This window comes from Cyprinodon variegatus, unplaced genomic scaffold (genome assembly GCF_000732505.1).
Source record: "Cyprinodon variegatus isolate N-32 unplaced genomic scaffold, C_variegatus-1.0 Scaffold354, whole genome shotgun sequence".
Lineage (NCBI taxonomy): Eukaryota > Metazoa > Chordata > Actinopteri > Cyprinodontiformes > Cyprinodontidae > Cyprinodon > Cyprinodon variegatus.
In genome coordinates, this window is record NW_015150807.1 from 549821 (window position 1) to 575734 (window position 25914).

Here is a 25914-nt window from a genome sequence, read left to right on the forward strand (position 1 = left end):
TTGTAAAGCCTGTAAAATCTGTGTTAGACATAATCCTCAAGGTAATATAAGACCAAAACGGGGACATTTTCCAGATCGGTAGGGAATCTTTGAAGTAATGCATATGGATTTTATTGACTAACACAAAGTGGCCGTTACAAATACTGTCTAGTAATGATTGATGCATTTTCAAAATGGGTTGAAATAGTCCCAGTAAAGCACACAGATGCATTGACAGTAGCTAAAGCTATATGCAAAGTTGTTGTTTTAAACTTTGCATCCCACAGAAAATTTGCAGTGATAATAGTCCTTTTTTTTGTGAATCAGGTGATTTAACAAATGGCAAGCAGGTTACAAATAACCTTAAAGAATCACTGTGCTTATCAACCACAAAGTACAGGACTTGTGGAAAGAACAAATGGGACAGTTAAATTTGGGCTTAAAAAGTGTATGGAAGAAACAAAGAGGCCATGGCCAGAGTGCCTGGGCCTAGTAAAACTGCACATGAAAATAACTCTGTTCACAACATAAACGCCACCTAAGGGGGAAGAAAAGACAATAGCCGATCACATGAGAGATATGTTGCAGTCTAAAGAGATATCCAATGCAAATTCACTTCCAGAGGAACCTTAGATCCACATGATCCGCAAGCAGTGAGACCAGGGGACCGGGTGTTCATCAAAGTCCTCAGAAGGAAGAACTGGGTGAGCCCAAGATGGGAAGGACCATTCCAGTGCTCCTGACCACGCCTGAATATCCCTGAATACTTAATAACTTTGCTGAATAGTCCTATAAAGTGCTCTAAGATGATGCGTTGTTAATTGGCACATTATAAAGAAAACAAATGAAATTTCATTTGCTGATAAACAGTGATTTGCACACATTATACCTTAATTCATACTGAATCACAAAATATTACTAAAACTGCATTGTGTAAGAAGGTCATCAATTAAAGCTGCCCTTACTTCAAGCTGATCGCGTAAAAACAACCCCCTAAATTAATGCATTTAGATCATATTAGAACTATTTCTAGTTGGGTATTCCTAAAGATGTAATTTTTAGTGTGCCCTTCCCCAACCCAAACTGTTTAAAAAAAAAAAATGACATCATAAAATTTTCCAAAATGTCTTGATTTTCTATAGCAGCAAGAATTAATTTTACTGTACATAATGGGCTGAGCCCTCTCCTGAAAAACAGGAATTATCCCTCCGACAAGGTATGAAATTGACTAAAGCATGTTATGAAAGAGTAGTCCTTCTGGTAGCTAAGAAACCCAAACATATCCACTGGAGGACAATAGCTTATTATGTAATATTCAATGAACCGTCTTTTCTGTCACCATCGAGTTTTGCTGCTGGGGGTGTCTCTGTTTGGACTCTTTAAGATTAGCAGATCTGAGCTCAGTTATTAGTCCTGGCACAGGTCCTAGGTCCTGAATGGTTGTTGTGTTGTTGGAAAACTGCAACTTGTTGAGTTGCACATTAACTTTTTGATCTCTTCTTTGGTGGAAACATGCCTCCGTGTCTTATTTCGTGTTGATGTTTTAAAATTGACTTTCTGTTTTAGTTTATAGACAAATGGATAACTATTGGGGGAGTGGGTAACCCACTGAATCATGATTATGATAGAATTACAAACTAATACAAGGATGAGAATTAATTCAACACAGGTGTTATATTTCACTCTAAGTGCATACATTGACACTGGTTCATTGAAGTACTTATCTTTCTTTATAGTCTTGTGTCTGTATGTTCTAATCATTGGTTCTAATGTTCTACTGATCGTTGTTATCTGTCTGAACAGGAGCTTACATGAGCCTATGTACATGTTTCTTTGCAGCCTGTTTGTTAATGAACTGTTTGGCAGCACAAGCTTGTTTCCCTTCATGCTGATTCAGATCCTCTCTGATGTTCACATTATTTCTGCTCCTCTTTGTTTCCTGCAGATTTTCTGTATGTATACCTATGGAAGTGTAGAATTCGGTAACTTAGCTGTTATGTCTTATGACAGATATGTTGCTATCTGTCGTCCTCTGCAGTATAACTCACTGATGACTTCCCAGAGAATCGTCTTCCTAGTGTCTGTCACATGGATATATTCTTTCATCACCGTTGGAGTCACCATACTCATGAGTTCCTCTCTACAGTTTTGTGAAAATGTCCTTAATAAGATTTACTGCACTAATCACTCTGTTATTAAACTGGCTTGTAACGAGCCCAGAGTCAATAACATCTATGAACTGGTAATGCTTATTCTCGCAGCCTTTGCTCCTATTTCTATTATTTTATACACCTATATGAGGATTCTTAAAGTGTGTTTTTCGGGGTCTAAAGAGACCCGGCAGAAAGCTGTCAGCACCTGCACTCCTCACCTTGCTTCTGTTATCAATTTCTCTTTTGGTGTTTCCTTTGAGATCCTAGAGAGCAGATTTAACATGAATAACGTTCCTGGTATGTTAAGAATATTTTTAGCACTGTACTATCTAAACTGTCAACCTTTCTTAAACCCTCTTCTGTATGGTCTTAATATGTCTAAGATACGAAACCTGTGTAAAAAACTGGTTCCCAAATTTATATCATGAGGCAGGTTGGTTCTCATGTCTGAGAAAAGGAAAATTAAATTATGTGTAAATCTTTGATTGTAAGGATTTTTTGCAAAATCAAAAAACATATGAAAGCAACTATTAACTAGTCCTGTCACTGAAATTAATCTGCTCTTATGGCAGTGGCATGACTTGATTCCTCTCATTAAGTCATCATGTTATGAAATTTGTGACCATTCTGCAGCATTTGTTTGTTAAATGCCACAGTTTGTGTTCTCTCTGCACTTTTTGCCATAGTAGCTTCATCCAGTCTGTTCCTTTTTAGCTGTGACATGATCCTTGAGAGAAAGATCAGCTGGGCTGCTGGCATGAAGGGGTGATGATGGCGTTGGATGCAAGATTTCGCCCTGCTGCCGAAGGGTTTCGGTATGTCCTTGGGGAAGACACTTCACTTGCATTGCCTACTGATGGTGGTTAGAGTTCCTGGTGGAGCCTATGTCTAGTATACCATATTCAGTATGCGTGTAAATGCCTGAACGTAGTGTAATACAGGGCATGGGCCTTTTTTTTTGTGCTTATTCCTATTTCTCTCTTGGCTTGGCCCTAAGCTTTTACTGTGACTAAATGTATGTTCTCTCTTTCATCACTTTGCTATGAAATCTGACTCAGAACTTGTCTCCCTATCAGTTAATTTTTTTAGACAGTGGATCTAGCTCACTGTTTACTTTTTCTAACATATAAAGTTTTTAAGGATCATTGCTTGTATAATTCTTTTGTATGTCTGCTTCTCTCTCCTTGACAGCCGCTCACACTTTGCCTGTTTATACTGGAGGCTTCTTCTTGTTAAAAGAGAGTTTTCCTCTCCACTGTTACATCATGCCTGCTCATTTTGAGGGATTGCTGAAGAGTTAACCACAAAATGCAAGCAAATATCTACTGCTCATCCCCATGCTCTTTCAGGAGGAGCATGTCCAGCAAGTAAATGATTGGATAGACACTTTTTAACAATCTGAGTGTATGATCTAATTGAATGGTCTCTGTAAAGTGCCTTGAGAAGACGTTTTGTGAGTTAGCACTATATAAATAGAGTGAATTAAAAGCTGAATGTTAGAGGAGGGAATATCAAATTAACATAACAAAAATCATGCACAGCTTAAAGGAATAGTACACCCAAAACATGATTAGCCTTCATTTTCTACTCACCCCCATGCTGAACAACACTCTGGAGTACTTTTTTGATATCTCAAATGCATCTGGAGATCTGGGAGGCTTCTTGCTGTCTGCTGACATTCAAATAATGGAGGTCTATGGTGCCCAAGGCAGAAAGGTCCATAAAAGTCCACAAAAAACGTTTCAATATTCCTCCATACTGCTCGTCCAATGTATTCCAAGTGTCCTGAGTGGGTAGCATCCATAATTTACTCGAAACAAAGTCATTTAGAATGTTTTTAGAGCATAAACAGTAGTGTATAGGATTTCCTAAAAGCGCGTTCACGAGTCTACGGAAACCACGGCAGACCAAACCAGAAGAAAGTGCGCATTCAGCGTCTGCTCTGCCGATAATGCAAGCGTAGAAGAAGAAATGTGCTGTTTACCTGTGCAAAGAAAGAAACAACGAAAGAAAAATATCTGAGGACTTCAGTGTTGAGGAAGAGCATGAGTTCTTTGCCGAGCTGAATGCGCACTTTCGTCTTGTTTGGTCTGCCGCGGTTTCCGTAGACTCGTGAACGCGCTTTTAGGAAATCCTATACACTACTGTTTATGCTCTAAAAACATTCTAAATGACTTCGTTTCGAGTAAATTATGGACGCTACCCACTCAGGACACTTGGAATACATTGGACGAGCAGAATGGAGGAATATTGACTTTGTGGACTTTTATGGACCTTTCTGCCTCGGGCACTATAGACCTCCATTATTTGAGTGTCAGCAGACAGCAAGAAGCCTCCCAGATCTCCAGATGCATTTGAGATATCAAAAAAGTACTCCAGAGTGTTGTTCAGCATGGGGGTGAGTAGAAAATGAAGGCTAATCATGTTTTGGGTGTACTATTCCTTTAAAGGATACGGAAGACTGACAAACAGTTTGTAAGCCTGTCTGGGGTCTGGGGTCCGTTTCCCGAAGCAGTTTTACCGAATACTCTAAGTTGTCTTAACCAGGGAAACAGAGATACTCTGGCTTTTACAGTTCACATGGAGAGTTTATTTAACCTCTGTTTCAGTCACCATAGTAACATTCTCCCCAGAGCTAACCTGGTCAGAATGTCCTCTGTCTCTGCTCTCCTTACAACCAATCAGGTTGTGTTATTTCCCGATTCAGTACAATTTAGGCCGTAGTTTTGTGCAAAGAAATATTTATGTCATTCACAAGGTCCATTACAGACATTAGGTTTTAAAATCAAAAATTGCATGTCTGTTCGACGAGGATCTTGTGAAAGAATGATCAGCACTTTTTCAAAGAGAATTAAATATTTATAGGGAGAGGATTCTACAACTCACCTGGCAGGGCATGAAATTGCTTCTTTTGTTTTTTTAAATATGAGCAAAATGTGGATCTTTTTTTTATTTAGTTATATTTGCAGTACATGAAGAAATACTGAAATAATTTTCAGATCACACATAATTGATTAATTCATTCCATGGGGGAAAAGCAATTACTTTATGGTTAGGATTCACCAGATGATAACCTAATGAGTCTAATGGCACAATCTGAGGCCAACCTATGGGCCTGATAACCGCTTATAACGACCATTTATTGGGACAATAACATCTGAAGCGCAGCTGCAAACAGCTCCTTTACTATGTTAAAGAAGACTGAATCAACATGAGGAGAGAGGCGTGATGATCCACAGGTTCTATATAATAGAACGTTTTTAGACTACATTTTTACCTACTGCCAGAAGATTTCACCTAGATAAATACACTGATCTGCTTCCATTGAAGAAATAATCCTGTAATATTTTCATGGTAATAACCTTTATGGTAGGCCGTTTTGATATGTACTGGTTTTCGTGAACATACATTCATAAATTCCTGATATCTGAAAAAAAAGTTTTTCTTTGTCTAAATGGCCATTTCAAACTATTTTGATGTGGAGAATTTCAACAAATTGAAATTCTCCACATCTAGAATAAACATTCTTGATGTCTATAAATGAATTAATTTCAGATCTCTGCCTGGTTCTTCTGGAGGTTCCTTACTGTTAAAAGGGAGTTTTTCCTCTCCACTGTTTCTACAAGCATGCTTAGTGTGAGGGATTGCATTCAAATCAATGAGTCGATGGAATCAACTGGTTTTCCTTAGATAGAAAACGTTTAATCAATTTGACTGTATGATCTAGTGAACTGTAAAGTGCCTTGAGATGACGTGTTGTGAATTGGCACTATATAAATAAACTGAATTGAATTGAATCTCTGTACTCCTAATATTACTCGTCAGCATTTGTATTACTTTAACTATGAAATTTTTTTTTCAGATATCATAAATACATTTTCAGTCAAGCTGATAAATGTCAGAACAGCCAATTACAATGTGTAAACATTCCTAGATATATAGAACTTAATTCCTTTTAGTATATATTTTTTACTTTCTAAATTTCAGTTTCTACTACAAAAATGTAATTCAGGAAACATGTTATTACAGTTCAGTCTAAGAGTAAGATTTTGATCAGGAAGAATCTTATGTTAGTAATTTACAAATTAAACAATATAGAGGAGTGCTTTCAATAAATGTTAAAATGGCCTGCCATAGTCCACTTCATATGAACCTAAACATTAACTCAAGTAACAATCTTCTCCTTCGCCACCTTCCTCTCCATTGCAGCTGCAGTGCTGTTTCTCTGTTTTTTGACACACTCTCCTTTTTTTTATTTGATTTCTTTTGCGTTTCTGCATTAAAATCTCTGGTTCCAGTGGGGTGAAATAGGCCCTTCCTGTCGCCTGTTGTCATGGTGACTCGTTGAATTGGTGCTCCTCTGATAATAGCTTTTCATACTTGTTATGCACACGCTTAACTCTGAGTGGACCCACTTAAAATTGATTGATCTAATTCTTAACAGCCGTTGTGAACCGAACACTCAGAGTTCAGAGTTAAGGCTCAGAGTTAAGGCTAGATCAATTTAGAGTTGTGGATTTTAATCTGAATTTGTTAAACCTGCTTCGTGAAACTGATGTGCACCTGATGAACCAGATGTTCGTGCACCCCTGGTGTCTTACCAGGTAGTCAGCAGCACAGGAACACCACAGGGAACGATACTCTACCCATGTGATTTTTACTGTATATACTTCCAACTTCTAGCACAAGACAGACTCTTGTCATCTCTGCAGTCATTGTTGTATCTTAGATGGGTAAGAACAGTTTTTTTCTTACAGTACAGGGAAGTACAGGGAACAGTTTTTTGGCATGGTGTGGAAACAATCTAATACCTAAATTTGAACAGAGCAGCGCTGATGGTGGTCAAATTCCGAACAAACTGAATCAAGTCTTACGCTTTTAACACCTTGGGAGAATAAGTGGTTTAGAACTGTTGGTATCACTCTTTATGGACTCTATAAAAAAGGAATAAGTATTATTGTATAAAACATCCAGTTTTATACAATTATGACGAGATGTAATTTCCTGTTTGTGTGCAAAAATAGATAAAAATAAAAACTGATTTAACTTCTGGGTAATGTGAAGGAGCAGTGAATCAGCCTAAAACATTGCCCTTTGAAGGGAACTTCATAGACCACATCTGTATTAAAAGGATGAAAGATTTTTTTCCCTGTTGGTTTAGTTTACCATCAAATAAATTACAACGTTTTGACCCCAGGAAGATCATTCTCCCCTAAAGTAGAGCTGTGGTCATTTCCAGTTCCCTTGATTGATTTGATAGTAAATGGTGATAATTTGCCAAAGTCAGACTTGACTTTACACTAAAGTCTATATATGTGATGAAATATAAGTATATATGCCTGATTGCCTGTTTAGCCAGATGTAATTAGATGGAGCGTAACTCAGTCGGGTGTACAGCAGTTGACCCCAGCCAGATCCAGCCAGACCAATCACAGCACGACTTTACGTTTCATCACTCTCAGTGCCTTTCTTCTTTTCTCCTAGCATAACAAAAGATGGGAACCTAAACAGAGCAATGTTTTAATGACGCCCTTTATGTTGTCCTGAGTAAGTTTAACAACAGACAGCTTTAGGTTAATTTCTTTTCAAAAAGGACACATTTGCTACTCTCAGGTTGACATGTTTCATGGACTTCAAAATTACAAAAACAGAGCAGAGTTTTTGCTTCATGTCTGTAGTTTGGTTCTAACCTGATGACCCCGACCCTGCTAGTCCCGACAGCATGTATACATCTTATCAATCTGGCTGGGCAGGCTACATGATTGTAACCAGGCGACCTCTTGGCTGGATTTCCAGTGAGAAAATGAACCTTTCAGGCAAAGTTTAGTGGAAGTCTCAGCAGGTTTATTCAGCTTCACAGCATTCAGCCTCTATCAAACACAAAATCTCTGTCTTAAATAGACACAGCTGATGGACTAAACCATTTACATGAAATTTAACTACTCCTCACTTCCATTTAAAAACACACACTTAAATCAATTAAATTTTCAATTTCAATTCAGTTTATTTATATAGCGCAAATTTACAGCACATGTCATCTCACAGCACATTACAGTTCACCAGATCATCCAGTCAAGTTGATTAAGAGTTTTCTATCTATGGAAAACCAGCTGATTGAACTCATTCACTCGAAGGCAATCCCTCACACTAAGCATGCTTGTAGCGAGAGTGGAGAGGAAAAACTCAATTTTAAAAGGAAGAAACCTCTAGCAGACCCAGGCTCAGTGTGAGCGGCTATTTGCTGAGGCCGACCGGGGTTCAAGGAAGCCATGTGCACAACTCCCCCTATATTTTCCATGGTCTCTCCCAGAACCTATACATGGTGTCTGGACCCCCAGGGAAGCATTTGTCCCACCACCAACCCCTTAAGATAACACAGAAAAGACAGGCAAGGGACTTCCCCAGCACCACAACACTTCTTTTGTACTCACTTCCAACAGACTTTACACTAACATTAGCTAAAGTTTCTAGACAGTAACCCTTGCTCTGAACACCCCAATTGTTAATGGACAGCAGCTATGGAGAGCCCAGAATAAAAGGCTACATGCTAACCACCAAAACAAACAACAAATATTCAATAAAAACTTTATAAATCTTTTGAGCAAATTGTTCCTTTTGTGCAAACCTATTCTTAAAGTGCAGTGCTAAATAAAGTGTCCTTTTGCTTAGTAAGCTGGTTTTTAATAAAGTGCAAAAGTCCATTTAAAGTGCTTCAAGCTATTTACATAAAAAACTATTTACATAGAAATAGCCCCAGTAATGAAGACCTCTTCATTACAATGGTTGATGACATATTGCTAAAATCACTCAAGGTTGAAAGTCTTAAATTATACCTGTCATCACATTTAGTTTGTGTATTGCAACACCCTTAATGAATGTGCTTATGTAAATAACTCTTTAACTAAACAGTATTTCTTTAAATTAAATTAATCATCCACTCAATTCACACCTTAGTCTTAAATGTAACTCCTGACCCAAAAACAGCAGTTCCCATGTGGGGTCCAGGGATCGGGCCCCACAAGAGCAGTCCATCCCCACAACGGAAGTTCAATAGTTCATTGTGGAATATTTAGTCACAAGGTTTGCTGCTGGAGGCGTCTCTTTTAAGAGAAGCAGAGGCAGATCTGAGCTCATTTAATTGTTGCATGGTCACATTTCCTGTCATGCTTTGAGGTTTTCCACAATTAACTTCTTAATTTCTCCTTTTGTTGTGGTGGAAACATTCTCCTGTGTTTTATTTTGTATTGATGTTTTAAAATTGATTTATTCTTTATGTTCAAATCCAAATGGGTCATATTTTTGGTAATATGTTCATCTACTGAAATGTAATTATGATTGAATTGCAAACTAACACAAGGATGAAAATAAATTCAACACAGGTTTTATATTTTACTCTTAGTGCCTACATTGACACAGGTTCATTGAAGTATTTTTCTTTTTTTATAGTCCTGTGTCTGTATGTTCTTATCGTTGGTTTTAACGTCTTGCTGATCATTGTGATCTGTGTGAACAGGACCTTACATGACCCTATGTACATGTTTCTGTGCAGCCTGTTTGTTAATGAACTGTACGGTAGTTTAGGCTTGTTTCCCTTCATGCTGATTCAGATTCTCTCTGATGTTCACATTATTTCTGCTCCTCTTTGTTTTCTGCAGATTTTCTGTATTTATTCTTATGCAAGCATCGAATTTAGTAACTTAGCCATAATGTCTTATGACAGGTATGTCGCTATATGTCGTCCTCTCCAGTATAACTCGCTGATGACTTCACAGAGAATCGTCTTTCTAGTGTCCATCACATGGATACATTCTTTTTTTCTGTTAGTGTTACAATATTCCTGAGTTCCTCTCTGCAGTTCTGCGGGAATGCCATTGATACGATTTACTGCAGTAATTATGCTATTATAAAGCTGTCTTGTAATGAGGCAAGGGTCAATAACATTTATGAACTTCTTATGCTTTTTCTAGCAGTCTTTGTTCCTGTATCTGTAATTCTATACACTTACATGAGGATTCTTAAGGTGTGTTTATCAGGCTCTAAACAGACCCGGCAGAAAGCTGTCAGTACCTGCACTCCTCACATCGCTTCTATTATCAACTTCTCTTTTGGCTCTTCCTTTGAGATCTTACAGAGCAGATTTAACACAAATAATAATATTCCTGCCATGCTAAGAATATTTTTAGCACTGTATTACCTAACCTGTCAGCCATTTTTCAACCCAGTTCTGTATGGCTTGAATCTGTCCAAAATACGCAGCCTGTGTAAGAAGCTGGTTTTAAAATGTGCATTTTGAAGCAGGTTTTTTCTTATATCTAAGAGAATTAAAATTAAATATTAATTAAATATTTGACTTCTCATTTACTTAAAATAATAATAATAAAAAAAACCCAAGAAAGCAACTTTTAAGCCACATTGACACTGAAATAAATACCCTCTATGGGGATGATAAAGGTATCGTCTCTCCTTATCATAAATGAATTTTGTCCTCAATCATCTCACAAGCTTTGTAGTTTTTGATTCTGGCTGTGCATGGCTCTCTTAGAGAACCATAGTCAAATATTTTAAATGTAAATGATAAAGGCATGTAGGTATTTCATAGTTATTTAAAAGACAACAAAATCATCTTAAAGCATAGTCAGTGTTATTCAAATACAAATGTGAATAATGTAAACAGTAGCCTCTTGTGTAAGTTTATATAAACCATATATTGTTACAGAGCAATAAACATTATTAAGCTTGTGTGGTTTTAACAAGTTTGAGCCAATCAACTGCTTTACTTCTGATCAGACACACGAAGAGTTACACAGGAAAGTTGATACACAGGGAAGTTGCTGCTTCCTTCTGTGTTTAAAAAAAAATCTTCTTTATATGAAGATAGATGTCTATATTTATTTCTCCCATAAGGTAACATGGTTCTCAAGGTCACAGGATGAAGAAGAGCAAAATAGATCTCACAAAGCTCACATCAAATTCCTTCCCTTGTTTCTCCAAACTCAGGTCCTGGAAGAACATTGGTTTGCCTTCATGTGTAACAGTCTTTGGATTTAATTAGCTGGATCAGGACGGACCTTGGCTTCTGGTCAGCAGTCCTTCTGCTCAACTGGATGTTGGAGTACAAAAGCCACGCTCAATAATCAAGAGCTCTCTGAAGCACACCGGTTTCAGGATGGTCTGTTTACAGCTAACAAAGTTATTCACAGAATAAAGCCCTTCACAGCCCCTTTCGTGGATAGATGAGCTGAATATTATTTTGTCAGTTGTAGTTCTCCAGCTGATCTGTTTTCTTTTAGAAATAATTGTTATTTCTCAGCTTGACTCAGCTTTGCCAGCGAATCCTCCATCATGCATATGTGTTCCTCAGCTTCCGTGATCTGTGTGTTTAATCCATCCAGCATCATTTTAAGTTCAGACATCGATTGATTTGGTTCGGCTGTTTTGCCACCAATCACTTCAGAAAATGCTACATTGCAATTTCTGATTTCTTGGAGGAGAATTTGTAGATCCCACGTCATGTTTACCTGAGTTGTGGATGCAGTCAATTTTCCTTCCTCATTGAAAACTGCTGTGGATTTCTTGGGTGCATAACACATCCCTTATTTGAGCAGATTTATTTATTTTTCTTAGCCCTCAAAGTCATAGTGTGCTGTCCCAATTAAATTTTCATTATGTTTAAATGTGTAAAAAAATATGCTAGTTCCTTAAAAAGCCCTGATGTACTGAATGTTTTAACCTGAGTGTTAAAGTCTTTAGAAAAATACTTAAACACTCATAATAAAAAAGAAAAACATTTCAGGCTGTTTAATCAGAAAGCAGAATATGCAAATTATTCAAATTTAACCAGAAACACTTTTTTTTCAGCACGCTTTACTGAATCATTATACAAAGTGGTCACTCCATCCCATATCTCCATCATTTATCTGCTGGGATTTCTTATCGTACAACGAAACAGATTTTAAAAAAGGCTGGTAAAAGTAAAGGAGGTAGATTGGCCGTGTTTGCAAACAAAAAATAGAGTAATTTTTATGGAACTTTAATCTTTATAGCACAGAGTTAATTGTTGAAAGTAATCATTAAATTATAGCACTCAACCGGAGATAAGCATGGTTATTTTGGCATACATTCTACCCTTTGCTGTTTCCAACACTGCATATGTCCTTTATATCTTGTAACTTTAATCAGGCCCCAATCTCTGCAATATTTTCAACATTTTTGCAAGTGATAGCCTGACAGCTTTCTGAAGAAAGACCTCAAAACACATCTCAAGAGTTTTAACGAACTAATAGAATAATTCCCGTCATAAGAGATTAAATTGCAATAAACATCTTTGCGATGATTACTGAAAACTGGGATGGCCTACCAAATGGTTGGGGTGGCAATAGACTTGGATGGAGAGAATATTCAATTCAATTCAGTTTATTTAGTTCCAATTTACAACACCTAATCTCAATGCACTTTACAGAGAAAATTTACAACAGAGACAATTTTTGAGTCCTCACTGACTATGTAAACTAATGTAGATAACACCAGCCCGATTAAAACAGTGAGATGCTTCCTCTAAACCCTGGCTCAGTGTGATGCATGTTCCCCTAGTGGTCCTTGAGTGCTTTGCAAGGGGTACAGGAAAGTATTTTATTTCTTGGGTGGTAAAATAAAATAGGGCTGGGATCGGTTTTGCTGTGTGAGGACCCAATTGAAAAATTAAACAAGCTTTTTATCAACCAAAAACCAGCTCTGACACCTGTCCAAACTTAACATAGAACAGACTGGGTGGAGAGAAGAGGCTGGGATGAGATGTTTTTTCACACTGAGCTATCGGAGCTCATCAAAGCAGCTCAGGTGTCTCAGAGTAAAACTAATCAAGTCAGTCTGACAATAGTTTATGTTCTGTATTTTATTCCCAATTCATCAAGTTTAAATGTGATTATAAGGGAGCTACTAATTTTATAAATACAGGTTTATAATATAATTTAATTTTGTATTTATTTTGAGTCCTTACTGAATTCCGGGCAACATTTTTTTATTTGAGATAAAAAAAACAAAAACTATAAAAATGAAATGCTCATATTAAAAGATTAAGTAAAATAGTCTTTATTTCAGTCATTGTATGTCACACTTTAAGACAACCATCAAAACTTTTGACTGAGTGGTACTCATGGATCACCAGTGAAGTGACAGACAAGAAAGTAAAGAGATCCTTCATGGAGGGGTACAGGGAAAGTCAAGATAGGAGACAAAAAAAAGTTTGCAAAACAGACTGGAAAACAACCTTCAATTTTAGAGATAAAAAATTTGACAGGCTTAAAATAGACAGGCTACAGACAGAAAGAGGACAAAACCTCTGTGCTGAACCGCTGAAGAATAAGTTCAATTCGGTGACTTATATCCACATTCCACTGTCTGGTGCTCCTTCTGAGAGTTAAGATTAAAGTCAAAATTTCAAAATGATGTCATCCCCAGAGTCCCGAAGGCCTGTGCAGAAGATGTCTTCAACCTTAGCGTGACCCAGGAGGTGGTTGCACTGTTGTGGGCACATCATGTCTTGGTTTAGTACCAAATATAACTCACTGATCAGTCCACAATGACTATAGACTATTGTTTTGACATATGACATCCTTGAGAGAATAAAGAAGCAACTATCAAGATCCCTTGAGGATCTTTATCAATGTTTTCTGGAGATAAAGATACCACTCTAAACCTCCTTAAAAATAATCTGCGGTCATTTAGACAAGGCAGATAGTAATGTGAAGACTATGTTATTTGATATCTCCAGTGCATTTATCACATTGTAGCCTGATTTGATTTTACCATAAATTACAGAAGACTCAGTGGGAGACCCCAACAATCCCCTGGATCAAAGACTACCTGTGACATAATACTAGGCTAAAGATGAGAGAAAGATGAGTTTGGCGAGCTCTAAAGAAGAGAAGTAACTAAGTAAGTAGATACCAATTGTTCAGTGACTCAAACATGGAGAATTATTTCTTGGCTTTCAGTATGAGTGGAGGAGATGGAATCCAGAAAGAGATGGTTTACTCACTTAGCTGACATTGGCAGCTAAGATTGTTTGTGAGGATCCATTCTTTATGTTGTGTTACTTGTTGATTGAGGAGAATCCCAGCAGAGTAGGACTAGACTTTTCTCTGGTGAGAACTCTTGATGGAAAGAAGGCTACAGCTCGTGACTTCACATGTCAAATGTCATCTCAAGGCACTTTACAGAGACAGTACTGTAAGATTGGTTAAGAAAACCAGTTGATTAGATCCAGTCATTGAATTACAAGACATGTCCCTCCTTGAAGAGCCTGTGGCGAGGGCTTTTTCTTACATTTTGTTGTTGACTATTAAGCAATCTCTCACACCAAGCATGCATTTAGTGACAGTGGAGAGGACAATCCCTTTTAACATTAAGAAGACTCCAGCAGAACCAGGCTCAGAGCGGCCATCTGCTGAAGCTGACTGCGGTTCAAGGAAATGGAGGAGACATACAAAAGGAAGCAGAGAGGCGAAACTTTTAAACAGCTCCACAGGTGGCCCCATCCAGGAAAGACACCACCAGGCAGATGAACTCTGAACCGATTCTGCTAGTCAGAGTAAAAGAAACAGGACTAGACTGGAACCAGGCCAAACTCCATTATCTATAAACAGAGATGTCGATAGCAGCAGCACAGCTGATATTTAAATTCAGAATGTAATCACAGCCGAACCGGAAAAGACCAGATGAAGCTACTATGATGAGAAAAAGCAGAGATCATAAAGTTATGAGTGGAACAACCAAGCTTGACTCTGAAGAATGAAGACAACAGTAAACGTCTTAGAACATCAGAGAAAGGAGACAAATGAAAAAGTATGAACATATTTAACCTTTGAAGAAACAAACAAAAAGATTAACATGGAGCCTTGTTAATTTTTATTTATTGAATTTTACAGCTTGACATACCTCAACCATTAGTACAATGAAAACATAGTAGTTATAGAAAGGAAGAGTTTTGAGCTGATTCCTCCCAAAACCCAACCCACCCTGAGAACACCCCATCTAGGTCAAGACACAAGAAAACCAGCAGAGATCCAGTCCCTGCTTCTAACACGACGTACATACATATCCATCCACACACTTTCCATGGGAGGCAGAGAAAAAAATATTATAATAATATACAATTTAATCTTCTTCCGTATCAGGTAGCAAGGTCATGGTACCCACCACCGAAAGGAAAGGTCTCCAAGTCTCCATAAATTTGCTTGTGGAACCCTTGATTGAAAATCTGAGCTTTTCACACTTCAGGTTGTAAAGAACTTCTCTGACCCAGTGGTCATGAGACGGGGGGATTGTTTAATTTGCATCTAAGTCAAATGAGTCTTCGAGCCAAAAAGGTAGTAAAGGCTAGGGCCTGTTTCAAAGAATGTGAAAGGTCCGTGTCTGGAGGGATGCCAAATATAGCCGATAATGGACTGGGTAGAACAGCCTGAATATATGCTTGTCTTAGTATTTTAAAAATGTTGATACCGTCTTTGCTAATTTTGCATTATAAGGTACTTTATAGCATATTTTACATTATATTAAAACATGCTAGGCACAGATGGAGGATTTATAAATAAAATTCATGGTAGCCTCCCACTGAAGCCCCCAGATTGGGCGTGGAAGTTTCCTTGCTGGAGAGTTCAAGGGAAATAATTGGCTTTTCTGCTAGTTAAACTTGTATCCAGAAAGACTGCTATATTGTTTCAGAATGTTAAGGAGCACTGGGAGAAATGTATAAGAAGAAGAACTCTTAGCATCTCGAGAGGTTTTCTTCCAGGGCTGGAAGGACTTGAAAAATCCCTGAGGATCTGTAGGTTTCCTGCCGAAGATTTACAAAACAAAGAGAAGAGCATGAATTCACAAGAAAAGTTCAAAGATTCATTCAGCAAAAGCTCAGAGTGCAAAGATCTCAGAATATAGGACCCAGAATGCAAGGCAGACAGGCAGTGGGAAAGTTCAAAGCGTTTATTTAACAAACAGGTGCGCGGGGCTGCTCGTCTGCTGCGGGGCGGATCTCTGCAGGGATAGGAGAATACAGGTTAGAGACTGGATGTGGAGCTGAATACGACTTGGAGCTAGTCACTGACCTGATTAAAGTTCAGTCTGTTCGCAGAGAACACAGCAGAGTCCAGAAGGGAGGTTTGACCACAGATGCGGCGGGCGACGCCCGCAGAGTTCCTAGAGAGCGACGCCGAGCAGCAACAGAGTCCAGAAGGGAAATCCAAGGCCGAAGTCAGAAGACAGTTCCAGGTTCAGAAGCCGGTAGAATCCAGGATCAGATCAGACAAACAGAGCAGACAGGGGCAAGCCAAAACTCGAGATCCTCAGGGCAGAAACTGGTCAAAATCAGGAACACAGACAGACTACAGATTGCTAGGGAACGTCTCACAAAAACACATGAATAACCTGGTGCTGATGGGAGGCAAGCACACAACTTAAATAGTAGAGGAATAAATTATAATTGAGGCAGGGAGGGAAAACGACAGGTGAAAGGAATAACTAATTAAGGAGGAGCAAACGGGCGAGATCATGACACAGAGGGGCTAGTACACAAAACAGGCAAACACTCTGGCGAAGAGGTGATGACAGTCAGCTGCTCAAATACTCCTTTGAGGTGATGAGACATTCACTGCAGGTGTGGGTATTAGAGACGCATAAGCAAGCCCTCCAAGATAGAAGTGAGCCAATGGCACCCTCTGGTGGGTGAACGGTGGAACTGAAAAAGAACGGAACCACAACAGTGCCTGGCGTATGGATAATATTTAGAAGACGTCTGGTGTTATGGAATTACTGTCACCCAGTCATAAAGCCTGTTTGATCTGATAATATAATAAGGGGAAGTACTCGTTGGAGACAGGTTGCAAGAATTTTAGATAAAATCTTCAAATCTACATTTAGGAAGGAAATAGGTCTATAGCTACTGCATAGTGAAGGGTCTTTGTCGTTCTTAAGAATAGCAATATTGTGGCTTCTGATAAGGTGCTAGGCAGGTCATTATATATGCCAGTCAATACTGGAGCCAAAAGATCCCCATTGACCTTAGTATTCTGAAGTGAAACCATCAGGGCCAGGAGACTTGCCCAAGCTTAAAGACTTGATAGTTTCTTGCACTTCCATTATAGTGATAGGGGCCAGGGAGGTATATAAGGTCTGAATAGAATGACACAAATCTGTCATTTATCTTCTTGGGATCAGAAAGAATCTCCCCTGTGGCTTATCTGATGAATGGGATCAAACACAATTATCAAACGGCCCTCTGTGTCCGCTATCATTTTGTGTTGTTCAAACACAATATTATCACGAATAAGTAGGGCTGTTCCTCAAGCCTTGGCGTTGAGTCTAGAATGAAATACATGGCTAATCCAGCTTCTTTTAAGTTGCATTATTTCTCTATTACGAAGGTGTGTTTTTCTTGTAAGTATGAACATGTTTAAGCTGTGAGAAAACAAAAAGATGAACATGGAGCTTTGTTAATAAACCATGTTATTATTCCTGGGGTTGAAATTCAACTGAAGAGCTTGATTATGTGAGGTATTTGATTTGATTATAGAACAGGTAAAGGATTCTTGAAAGGAAAAGTCCGGTCACATTCAGAATACAATCTTCAGAAATTACTTTAAGTATGATATTATTACATACTTTTCAATCAGTGATAAGTGTTTTTAATTAAGAGTAATTTCTTTTGAATGTGCTTTACTGGAGACATCCATGTTTGTCAAAGAACACTACTGCCACCTGCCGGTTTGTGATGTAACGATGCAGTATTGGCTATTGAGCAAGTCCCAGTTCTGGATTTGGTGTCTGTCACAATGCGCTATTATCCATGATGGCATCGACCAGTGCCATCATGGATTAAGGATCTATTAATATCTAATTTTTTTCCGTGGACAACAGACTCGACCAGGTAAGGAACTGTTTCTCAAGAAAGCGCAAGCCCACTATTCTTCTAAAGGAAGCTTACATTTGTCATTTTTACAGCAATGTGCCGCATATCATCTATGTTTCTGTTATAGAGAATGTGATCTCTTTTGCTGCTTTTTGTTGGGGTAACAGCATCAGAGCAAATAACTGAAAAAGATAAAAAGCTAAGGAGAAAACCTGCATTGGTCAGGGAACCCTTCCTGAACATCTGGAGATAATAAAGACAATATGGACAATCCCAGCATGCTTTTCAGAAACCTCCATTTAGTCAAAGCTTCCCCAGATGTCCTGGAAGACTGGCCACTAAAGGTGATCATTCCAGACTACAGCTATTACCTTCTAGAACTCATAACAAAACCCTATAAATTAACGCATTTAATTTCTCTTTAGGATCAATAAAGTATTCTAGAACTGATTTAAATTACCTATTTTTAAGGTAAAGGATCAGAAAATGCAGTTGCGTGTCATGATCTGGGTGCTGGTGACTGGCCGGACCACTCATTTCTTTCACCTGCCTATCTCCGCCCATTTGTCATTACCATTCATCTGTTCCACCTGCTTCAGCCTCTATTTTACCAGCCTTCCAACCAGTCAGCAGTGCCAGATTATTCAAGCCTGTGGTAAGAGTTCTCTAGCGTACCTTAGTGTTACCGATTGCCTGATCCTGACTCATTCTGCCTCTGGACCTCTAAGCCTGTCTGTCCCTGTTCTGATCTGTTTGTGTGACCTGTCTTTGAACAGCCAATTTACCAAACCTGGAACTGATTCCCGACGCTGTTTTGGAATTTTCCTTCGGCACTTCTTCGGACCTCTGATCTCCTGGCACTGACAACCGAGCATTTCTTCAAAACCGACTTTGGCCCTGCCCTCTGGATTATCCTGTCTCCTTCTTCTGCTTGGATCTGATCTCTTGCCTGTCCCCCGACCTCCTAGAAACCAGCGCTTTGGACTCTCGGAGCGGCACCCACCACGGCTCATTGGCAGCCTACTGGCTAAAACTTACGACGTCCTCTGAGCTCAGACTGAACCAAATTAGTGACTCACACGCTTGTAATCATCCTCCGCCAGATAGACGTGGTCACTAACCTTACTAACCTGCAGGGGTTCCTGCCTTACACTCTGAAGCTGTTCTCTGCAGTTCTGCTTTGTTAAATCTAACTGCCTTTCTGCCATGAATACTGGGTCCTTTTGTTCTAAGCCTGAAAGTTGAAACTCTCAATAGTGCATTTAATGTGACCGAAGCCATGCTAGTTTCTTTTTTAAATCTAAAACCCAAAATATGTGTGTGGGTGTGTTTATACTGTAATTCTTTGATCAAATCCTTTGAACGATTCCTTGTGATGAACTGGTTCTAGTAATTCAGTACACTAAAATCAACTGCTGTTTCCATCACCATCAAAGTTTGCTGATGGGAGTGTCTCTCTGGATGGGCTCTTTAAGAGAAGCAGAAGCAGATCTCAGCTCAGTTATTAGCCTTAGCATGCATCACAGGTCCTAAATTGTTGCTGCCTGCAGCTGTGTGGCTTTTCCACAGTTTATTGATTGATCTCTTCTTGCTTTGTAAAAACACACACCATTTATATATTTGATATTGTGTTAATGTGTTAATTTTATTAACTATTTTAGTTACAGATATATATACAGATGGATATTTTTGGTCAATAGTTCACCTACTGAGTCATGATTATGATTGAATTACAAACTAATACAAGGATGAAAATGAATTCCACTCAGGTTTTATATTTCACTCTAACTGCCTACATTGACACAGGTTCATTGAAGTACTTCTCTTTCTTCATCGTCCTGTTTCTGTATGTTTTAATCGTTGGTTCTAATGTTCTACTGATCATTGTTATCTGTGTGAACAGGAGCTTACATGAGCCTATGTACATGTTTCTGTGCAGCCTGTTAGTCAATGAACTGTACGGCAGCACAAGCTTGTTTCCCTTCATGCTGCTTCACATCCTCTCTGATGTTCACAATATTTCTGTTCCTCTTTGTTTCCTACAGGTTTTCTGTGTTTATAGTTATGCAACTGTAGAGTTTACCAGCTTAGCAGTTATGTCCTATGACAGATATGTTGCTATCTGTCATCCTCTGCAGTATAATTCACTGATGACTTCCAAGAAAATTGCCTTCCTGGTGTCCATTACTTGGCTTCCACCATTTTTAGCTGCTGGGGGCGGAATCATTTTAGGCTCCTCTCTGCGGCTTTGTGGAAATATCATGGATACAATTTACTGTGGTAATTACTCCATCATTAAACTGGCTTGCAAAGAGCCCAGGGTCAATAACATCTATGAACTTCTCATGACTTTTCTCACAGTTTCTGTTCCTCTGCCTGTGATTCTCTACACCTACATGAGGATCCTTAAGGTGTGTTTTTCTGGATCCAAACAGACCCGACAGAAAGCTTTCAGTACCTGCATTCCTCACCTCGCTTCGGTTATCAATTTCTCTTTTGGTGTTTCCTTTGAAATCATACAGAGCAGATTTAACATGACTCATGTTCCTGGAATGCTGAGAATATTTTTAGCACTTTATTTTCTTACTGGACAGCCTCTCTTTAACCCCGTTCTATACGGCCTGAATATGTCCAAAATACGCAGCCTGTGTAAGAAGCTGGTTCTGAGATGGGCATCATAAAGCTAGTTTGTTTTCATATAAAAAATAAGATTTGCAAAATTGATTTTTTATTTTACATGCGATTGTAATATTTAATTGCAAAAAGAAATTTGGTAAGGAGTTTAAATTCCTCTGCAAATATTTACTAAAAATTATGGAAACAAACCTTTGACCTTTTAACCTAAATTTATAAGCACGTACCTTAAACCGACAAAGTTTAGTATAATATGTACACACAGAGTGTATACAGAATGAATGTTTGATGCATACAGCTTTTCAACATTGAATTAGCAGCCTACAACAGTGATATTAACATTACCATTTACAGAGTGCAGCAGTGATCAGAAAGTAAGGCTGTGTAGGAGAAAAGGAAAAAACTGTTTAAAGTCATATGCAAAAGGCATTGATAAGGAAAGGTTCAGTTCAATGCAAATAAATAAATGCATCTCCTATTTACATTTATTTTGTAAAAAAGTATGATTTTAAAATTGAAAGTACAATGTTGACTTTTCAGTTATCAGTAGAGAAAAACGCAAAGAGCAGCTCAGAAAGTTTTAGTTTGAAAGGGCTTACAAAATCAAGAATCTTCATTGTGATTATAAACAGCAACAATTGTGATGACAAGTGTCATGATGAAATTTTGACAGAAATATAACACATATAGAGAAAAGAAAATAATTATTTTCATAGGACATTCTTAACACCACCAGAAAAACACCAGCAAAAAATAGATATGTGTTCCTATAACTGTTGAATTTGGAATTCAACAAACAGTTGAAGAGGAGGAGACATAAACATTGAAATGAACAAAGATTACAGTTACCTACTTCTCCTCTTCCTTCTCCCTCTGAAGCTGACATCCATATCCATACATTTTTACCTCCTGAATGGATAATTGATATTCTTTCTAGTTTTCCCAAACTGTCCCTCCATAAACATTGACTCCTGCAGAGCTCAGCAACTCTGCTCATAACTTCCTTAAACTGGTTTATTAACATCGAACACAAAGTTTAACTTTCCTCCAGCTTTTTTTTTACTCAATTTTCATTTCAATAAATGCTTTTAATGTTTTATTATGTATTTGTTCTTCTCAGTAGGATCACCTCAGGTTTAGAAAGGAGCCCTCAAAATAAATTATATAATCATAAAATTATGTGAATGATTCAGATTTTTTTTTTAACACCTGTTCTCTGCTTCTTGATCTTGTTACATAGTTTTATTGTAGGAGAGGATCTAAATTGGTGAAAAAAATCCTCTTTTAAAATCCTCTGGCTACCCCAATACACCTAGTAGGTAGGCCTGTGTCAGTGGTATCTGGCATCCTGCATCTTTGTGACTTAGAAATTATATCTCAAACAGCTTAATTGAGGTACGAATCAAATAGAGAATGTAATTAACCAACCAACTACTAGTTTTAGTCCATGAGGCAGACACCCGGTCTACTTTTAAGCGTAGGATTAAAACTTTCCTTTTTGATTAAGCTTATAGTTAGAGAGGCTCAGGTTATCCTGAATTATCTCTATAGTTATGCTGCTATAGGCTTAGATTGCTGGAGGACATAGGGACCCCTATTTCATCATTCTGCCTCATTCTATCTCTATTTTCCAACTCTGCAGAATCTGTTAGTTCAATCTCTAACATTTGCTCTCTCTGCTTTTTCTCATAGTAGCTTCNTCCAACTCTGCAGAATCTGTTAGTTCAATCTCTAACATTTGCTCTCTCTGCTTTTTCTCATAGTAGCTTCGCCTCGTCTGTTCCTGTCTGGCTGTGACACCATCCTGGAGAGAAATATCAGCTGTGCTACTGCCATCAACACCTTTCATTATAGATGTTGGAGATCTGCCTGTTTTTCAGCGTAGTCCTGCTTCCCTGACTGTGACTGGCTGGATGTGCTCTCTTCATCCTATGACATGGGAGCTGGCTTGGAGCTCGTCTGCCTGGCTGTGTGTTTCCTGGACGGGGCCACCTTTTCAAGCTGCTTTTTGTATCTCTGCTTCTGTCTCCTTGAACCCCAGTCGGCCTCGGCTGATGGCCGCTCACACTGAGCCTGGTTCTACTGGAGGTTTCTTCCTGTTAAAAGGGAATTTTTCCTCTCCACTGTCGCTACAAGCATAAATGTGTGAGGGATTGTATTCAAGTCAATGAGTTGATGCAATCAACTGTTATTTTCTTAGTCAGAAAACTTTGAATCAATTTGACTATATGATCTGGTGAACTGTAAGGTGCCTTGAGATGACGTGTTGTGATTGTTATGACTATATAAATAAACTGCCCAAGAGTCTAACTGTCAGTTATTTAGATTCCTACTGTATTTAAAACCAAGATACGAAATAACCAATTGTCAGGGTTTAGTTGTGGTTTGAGAAACAAACACAGGTAACAGAGGCGGGAATCCAAAAATCCAAAATCCAACATGAAAAATATAAAGCAAACCAGAACTATGGAGACATCTGGGGAAACAAAACACGAGGAGCCAGGAAGATACGAGGAACATAGACCACATCATGGGAAGACAGCAAAGACAAGGAACCAACAAAGAGTGAGAGCAGAGGGAGAGCATATATAGCAGAGAGACACAAAGGGAGGGCTAATGAGCAGACAAGGAGCAGAAAATCTAGAAATTACAACAAAACTGGATTTAAACCAATAAAACTAGAAAACAAGGAGCAAAGTAAAGAACAACAGAACCAAGACCATGACACCAATATGTTGGATGGAACCTATATATGATAAAAATAAATGAGTTTTGACAGAAGACATAGATATCACCCAAACACCCTTCTATTCCAAACAGCACATGAAAGCCCACAAGTCTGCAGCAGTGTTGTGGTCAAGACCACCTAACCCGAGACCAAGACAAGACCAAGACCAGAGTGTATCGAGACCGAGACAAAACCAAGACTTTTAGGGCCCGAGACAAAGACAAGACCAAGACCAGAGTGTATCGAGACCGAGACAAGACCAAGACTTTTAGGGTCCGAGACCAAGTCAAGACCAAGACCAGTGCCAGTATGTGACAATAAAATGTGAAACATGATCAAAATCACAAAAATTAATCTNGTGCCTCGAGATGACGTGTTGTGACTGTTATGACTATATAAATAAACTGCCCAAGAGTGTAACTGTCAGTTATATAGATTCCTAGATACGAAATAACCAATTGTCAGGGTTTAGTTGTGGTTTGAGGACCCAAACGCAGAGGCCGAAAGGCTAAGGGGGTCTCTTGCAGTTTTAATGAAACAAACACAGGTAACAGAGGCGGGAATCCAAAAGTCCAAAATCCAACATGAAAAATATAAAGCAAACCAGAACTATGGAGACATCTGTGGAAACAAAACACGAGGCGCCAGGGAGATACGAGGAACGTAGACCACATCATGGGAAGACAGCATAGACAAGGAACCAACAAAGAGTGAGAGCAGAGGGAGAGCATATATAGCAGGAGAGACAAAGGGAGGGCTAATGAGCAGACAAGGAGCAGGTGTGAGAGGAGACAACAAGGGAGCCAAGGAGAAAGGAACATACACACACAAGAGGGCAATAGAGGACAACAGAAAAACATGAGAACTAACAAATCTAGAAATTACAGCAAAACTGGAATTAAACCAATAAAACTAGAAAACAAGGAGCAAAGTAAAGAACAACAGCACCAAGACCATGGCAGTGCCCCCCACTTAAGGGCGGATCCCAGACGCCCTAAAATGTCCAGAAACACAAAATAACCAACCCAGGGAGAGCGGAGGGGGAACCAGGAAGGAGGGCACAAAACAAAACGAAACGCAGAGTTCAAATGAAAACCAAAACAACCCACCAAAGGTGGGCGAGGGCAAACAGAGTCTCTGGAGGGCGGCCATGTGGCTGGAGGCCAGGAATAGTCTCTGGGACTATTCCAGGGAACTGATGGAGGTGGAAGGAAAGGGAATAGATCTTCCCTTTGCCCATAAAAGTAGTCCTATAACTCGGACTCCTCAATATGGGGTGCTCTGAATGCAGTGGGTGTAATCTTGGTGACTGAATTTAAACCTCTAACTCGAGAAGCTAACTGCTGGTCATGGAGGTGACGACCAAGGCCATAGGGGAAACTAACCTGAAGAAGAGTGGGATTGAAGCAGGCGTCAGGCTGACCCGCCGGAGAGGGAGTGGGGGTGTCACTGCATGAAAAGTGGGATTTTCGTCAATATGCGGCACTGCAGATTGTCGTGGAACTTCAGGTTAGCGGCAGTTTACGACAATTTGCAGGCTTCGCCGAAAACTCCCGTAAATTGTCAGAAATTGACGTGGANCAATGAGACAGGTTATTGCTTGGATTTGAATCCAAGCATCTAATAAAAAGAAGGATCTTAAAGAAACTGATAATATTCTGATAGTTAGCATTATTTCCACAGTTGTGGTCTTGAAATAAAATGCCGAGTCCTCAGCGCCCGAGACCGAGACAAGACCGAGACCAAATGAGGTCATGTCCGAGACGAGACCGAGACCATCAAAAAATGGTCTTGAGACCGGTCTTGAGACCAAGACCGATCTTGAGTACTACAACACTGGTCTGCAGGCTAAACGCTGGTTGGTCCAGAACCTAGGCAGAAATCAAATTAGGGTCAGTTTTATATTCTTACATACAGGTCAAAATGTGATTTCCTCATTGATTAAGTCTATAATTCTAAATGTTCCCCCCAAACATGATGTAAGACATAATGCATTTAATAGAGCAAACACCATTCTTGATGTGTCTGAAGCATCTCTTTTTTCTTTTACAAAATTTTTATTGGTTATGTAGTTCACTGCCCACTGTATTTTTAGAGGGTAAGGACACAGTAGTAATATCAACATCAGATTGATCTAGTTGGCCAGACTGATATGACATACACTGTGTATCAGTCTAGTAAAGCTCTGGGGGGGGGTTGATTTCGAAGGCGAGACTAAGAGAGTCAGTGTCATTAGGTTAGACCGATCAGATAACTACGGATGTGACACAAAAGCTCCAAATAGGTCTGTGAAACATATCCAGCCAAAAATAGATACAGTAGTAAATCCTTTTTAAAAAATTAGTTTTAATGTCTTTCATCTTATTCCAAAGGCATGTTGCTTACCTATGTGTGCAGATCAAAGGAAAATTTGTTTATCTTAGGGAAATCTGACCTGGATTTAAATTTTTCCTATACTGATCCTAGCTCCCGTTGTCCCTCACAGCCTTTTTTTCTGTGACTAACAATTCAATTGAATT

At 38.9% G+C, this 25914-nt stretch overlaps 2 protein-coding genes and 1 pseudogene across 2 annotated transcripts; all 3 read left to right on the forward strand.

Moving 5' to 3' along the window:
- Positions 1-1627: 1627 nt before the first annotated feature.
- LOC107091825 (olfactory receptor 11A1-like) lies at positions 1628-2560 on the forward strand. Its single transcript, XM_015385993.1, has one exon. It carries the CDS (start codon positions 1628-1630, stop codon positions 2558-2560), a length of 933 nt encoding a protein of 310 aa, XP_015241479.1.
- A 4301-nt stretch (positions 2561-6861) lies between these two features.
- On the forward strand, positions 6862-10425 carry LOC107091826 (annotated as a pseudogene).
- A 9158-nt stretch (positions 10426-19583) lies between these two features.
- Positions 19584-20962, forward strand: LOC107091843 (olfactory receptor 11A1-like). Its single transcript, XM_015386010.1, has one exon. The coding sequence runs from the start codon at positions 19749-19751 to the stop codon at positions 20712-20714; it is 966 nt and encodes a 321-aa protein (XP_015241496.1). The 5' UTR covers positions 19584-19748; the 3' UTR covers positions 20715-20962.
- The last annotated feature ends 4952 nt before the right edge of the window (positions 20963-25914 follow it).